Genomic DNA, 4536 nt, shown 5'->3' on the forward strand with positions numbered 1-4536 from the left:
GCCATAATACCTCAGTATTCAGAAAATGGAATTTCTACTTGAAGTTGGCGAAGTTGCATTGTATCGATTTTAACGTGACTGTTGACGATGCTTGACACATCATAATGCATATAAAAGTCAACTTTTATGTTTTATATCGGTTACATATTATGTAGTATATCCATGCTGAGGGTAGAATTGTCAACCTTTTCGAAAGAAGTTTGAAGTTAGCGTACTGAGAACGCACAAAGCTATAATGTAAACAGAATGAACGGAAGTTGAAATTCCGACCAGATTTCCGGGTTAAGGAACAAGGTGCATAGACTTGGCCCTCAGTGCAGTGCAGTGGATCCATATCACCCTGGGCTACTGGTGCCCATTACAGGCCAGCGTTAGCTCACGTCTGGGCCGACCGCCTAACGTCACTCCCTCCTCCTGCCCCGGCTCGGTCCCTCGGCGGCCGGCCTTGCCGTCGAACCGGTGTCCGGTAGCCGCTCTGGTGACCCCTGTGGCAGCGTGACATCACCGCACAGGCGTCCAGTGGCACTGTAGATCCGTAATCCCAGCCAATCAGGTTTGGTTTAGCTCACCCTGTGAGGTGGCCTCTGTACCTCTGACGTCACGTGACCCGTGGTACCACAGACCGAAACGACCTCATCTAGCGGGAGAGGTGTGTGTGTGTGTGTGTGTGTGTGTGTGTGTGTGTGTGTGTGTGTGTGTGTGTGTGTGTGTGTGTGTGTGTTGTGTGTGTGTGTGTGTGTGTGTGTGTGTGTGTGTGTGTCTGTGTGTCTGTGTGTCTGTGTGTCTGTGTGTCTGTGTGTGTGTGTGTCTGTGTGTGTGTGTGTGTCTGTGTCTCAGGGGTGTCTGCTTGGGTCCCTCTGTGTCCCCTACTCCAACCCTCCCTTCCCCAGCTGGTCATAGTGATGATTGTCGAATTCATTTTTACAACTGTGTGTGTGTGTGGTTAACATTGTTGTTCTTCATGTGTATGCTAACAGTGTTGTTTATTTTCTCCCTCCTCATCAGGAGTCTGGTGAAGTTGGAGAGCTTGGAAGACACACACCTTCTGGAAGGTTCCGACGACTCTCTGTCCGACAAGCACGGCTGCCCGGCGTACGTGAGCCCCGAGATCCTGAACGGCGGCGGGCGCTACTCGGGCAAGGCGGCGGACGTGTGGAGCCTGGGCGTGATGCTCTACACCATCCTGGTGGGCCGCTACCCGTTCCACGACGTGGAGCCCGGCTCGCTCTTCTCCAAGATCCGCCGCGGCCACTTCAGCCTGCCCGAGACGCTCTCGCCCAAGGCCCGCTGCCTCATCCGCAGCCTGCTCCGCCGCCAGCCCTCCGAGCGCCTGACGGCCCGCGAGCTGCTCGACCACCCCTGGTTCGCCGCCTGGGCCGGCCCGACGGCGCCCCCTGCGGGTGGACACGGGCGCGCGGAGCGCGAGCACGACCAGGCCGTCCCCGAGGCCAACATGGAGGAGGAGCTGGAGCAGCTCTTCAGCTGAGCTGAGTAGCGCAGCGCAGTATGGCAGCACCGCAATGTGACGACACCGCAAAACAAACATGTAAACAAACAGACTAACAAACAAACAAACAAACAAACAAACAAACAAGGCCAACCAATGGCTTACACGCTTTCTCACCAGGGAAAACAATGGGATGGGGGCGGAGGAAACTACAACCAACAAACAAACAAGCAAACAAGCAAACGAAACCAACTCATGGCCAGGCGTTTTTGTCACGGGGAATCAATGGGACAGGGAGGTGGTCATGATGTGTAAACAAACAAACAAACAAACAAAGGCAGCCAATAGGCATGTGTGTTGTCTCGGGAAATGACATTAGATGAGAATGAAGAGTCTGTGGAGAGTGAATGAACGATTCGCTCGTTTCATCGAAGAAAAACAAACAAACAAACAAAAACAAACTTAAGGTGTCGATCTTTCGTTATTTTTTCATTCCACTGACAAACCTCAGCAGGTCCTGAAGAAGGGGTGGGGTGGGTATGGGGGGGGGGGGGGGGGAGGGGTGACATCTATAACCCTGGTGTCATAGCGACGCCCGTTGGGACGATTGGAAGGCAAATGTAATGTAGCATCACTTTTTGTTGTTTTTTTCTTTTGTTTTTTTTTTTGGTCCGTTTTTAAGTGTATTTTTTTGGTGGTGCTCCGGTGGTTAACACGTCCACGTTCGCATTAAGCTACGGACTCTACTGAGGACCTGTACCCAGATGGCATTGGGTTCTGGCCCACGTTTGGCGCGGGCCAGGCCCAGAGTCCAGATGCTGTGCGGGAGGAATGCCTCTGCCAAGGAGAACACACACACGCACACACACACACACACACACACACACAACAAGTACGCAAAAGCAAACTCTCTTCACCATTCAACTGCAACGCCACTCCTGTGTGCTCTGTTTTCCGATCTTTAATTTGAGATGTTCCACTTCCTCCCTCGTCTACAGTACAGTGGGATCACAGTCTTTTTGCTTTCCATGCGTTTGTTTCTCCTGTCTCACTTTAGTTGATAGCACTTGCAGTGTCTTTGGGTTACCAGGCAAATTTGTCATAACATTTTACAAACATTTTTTAAATATTTATATGTATATCTCTGTGTCTCCCTTGGATATATGATTTAGTATAGTGTTTCCTCTGGACCGGAGTGTCTTTTTTTTTTGTGTAATTATTTTCAAGCTATTTTTTCTTTTTGGTCATTTATAAAGCTGCATTAATGTACGTATGTATATGTTTGTTTATGTTGCATTAAGCTATTCCTCTAAATTGTTACTGCTGCTTAACTCTTCATTCACACGGACGTTAACCCCTTCCCTGCTGGCTCCAGATGACATCATGCACTTGATGTAGGCTAGGCGTATGACCGTTTCTAGCTCACAGCTAGCACCCTCTATTTAAGTTTGTTTTCTTTTCTTTTCAGGAACGAAAATGTAACATTTTTATATATATACATATATATATATATTTAAAATTAACTACTATATTTAAAAGATAATGCAGGGTTGGTTTCTGTCCTCACTTTTTTTTGGTTTAGTTTTATTTGTTTTTACGTGGAGGTTCAATGTGGTTTTCACGTATACTGTAGGCAATATTTCTGACACAGGACTTGGCAGGTCTATGATTTTTTTTTTTGTTTTTCATTGAGTGCTGCCTGTCTGAAGTTTAGAATACACACTTAACTTTTAGTGCCAGTATTTCTGCGCCCCCATTGCCAGTCTCCCGATACAACTTACATTTTTCTTTCATTTCTTCCATAATCTCTTTATATATAATTTCTTTTTCACTTTTTTGCAAATGCCCCACCTGTAAGTAGAGGATATTGTGGCTACACTGTCCCCCTGGACCTCCTGTTAAGTCTTCTACTGCCTGCGTAGGTGCTGTGAACTGCTCCCTGTCTTGTTTGGGTATGTGTGTGTGGGCACACTGCTCTGTCGTACGTCAGTGTTACTTGAATTTGTGAGTTTTTATATCTAGTTATCGGCATGCACCCTTTGGATGCTCTACTCGGCCCCTGTCACAAGGGGGAAAGCTTGTCTCTTTATTTTTAGAAAAATTATACGAAATTAAAAGGAAAGAACCCTAAAAATCTGCTAGGATATGTAGATGCATTTAAAAACAACAAAAAAACAAAACAAAAAAATATTGCTTTATATTTTTTATTTCCGTTTTATTTATTTATATTATAAAGATATAAATAAATATATTTTCCCATGGAATGAGCTACCCACATGCTAATTTGGTGCTATTGTTGAAGGAGTTTCTTTTTCTTTCTTTTCGATCTGTTTCTGTTCATTTTGTTTTATTTGTTTTTTGGTCTGGGAGGGGGGTCTGCATGGAGGGGTCCCGCTGCGGATGCTCTTGATTGTAACCTAAAATGACTTTTGGTGTTTCTGTCCAGATTTATTCAGTAAATAAATGGTGAATTGCAACATGTTGCTTCCCTTCTCCTGCTTGTTAATAGACTTAAGGACTCGTTTCCCTGATTTGTGCTTTCTTACCCACTTCAGGACTGGACCCAAGTCCGGTACAGCCCCATAAATGGAAACCCAAATGCCCAGACACTGGGGTCTTAACCCATAGCGGAAATGAACCAACATGGGGTCAGATCCATACAAATAAGGGACCAGGCTATGGCTTGCTATGGCCAAACTTGCAGCAGCAGACTGCAACCTTAAGTCTACCAGGGGAGCTACACCAGATGTGTAACTGAAGCGTTCCGTTTGCAACGCGTAAAATCCATTTTAGAAGACTGGTCTATTTTTTTCCGAATGTACGCGCCACTGTCTCATCTGGTGTCGCCACTTCCAGTAATATAGTGATTATTAACTGCTGCAGCATGCGCTTCGCGAACGGAACGCTTCAATTACAGTACGTGCCTGGTGTAGCTCCCCTGTAAGGCTTGAGTACATGTTCTAAGAGCGAATCTACGCTGAGTTTTATAAAAGAGCCCAATGATCAAATTCATCTATAGAGTCAGATCAGGGTCAAATTTACTCCATATCAGGATCAATTTGGATTTCGCCAATTTGGCAGCTCAGGCT

The 4536-nt window shown here is 46.1% G+C and overlaps 1 protein-coding gene across 1 annotated transcript in view; it reads left to right on the plus strand.

The window, feature by feature from the left end:
- trib2 (tribbles pseudokinase 2) overlaps window positions 1-1964 on the plus strand; it is a 12234-nt gene extending 10270 nt beyond the window's left edge. Inside the window, exon 3 of the mRNA XM_062550671.1 lies at window positions 1006-1964. Within this exon, the coding sequence (XP_062406655.1) occupies window positions 1006-1486 (481 nt within the window). The 3' untranslated portion in view covers window positions 1487-1964. The remainder of the gene's footprint in view (window positions 1-1005) is intronic.
- Window positions 1965-4536: the final 2572 nt, after the last annotated feature.

This window comes from Sardina pilchardus, chromosome 12 (assembly GCF_963854185.1).
Source record: "Sardina pilchardus chromosome 12, fSarPil1.1, whole genome shotgun sequence".
NCBI classification, from domain to species: Eukaryota; Metazoa; Chordata; class Actinopteri; order Clupeiformes; family Clupeidae; genus Sardina; species Sardina pilchardus.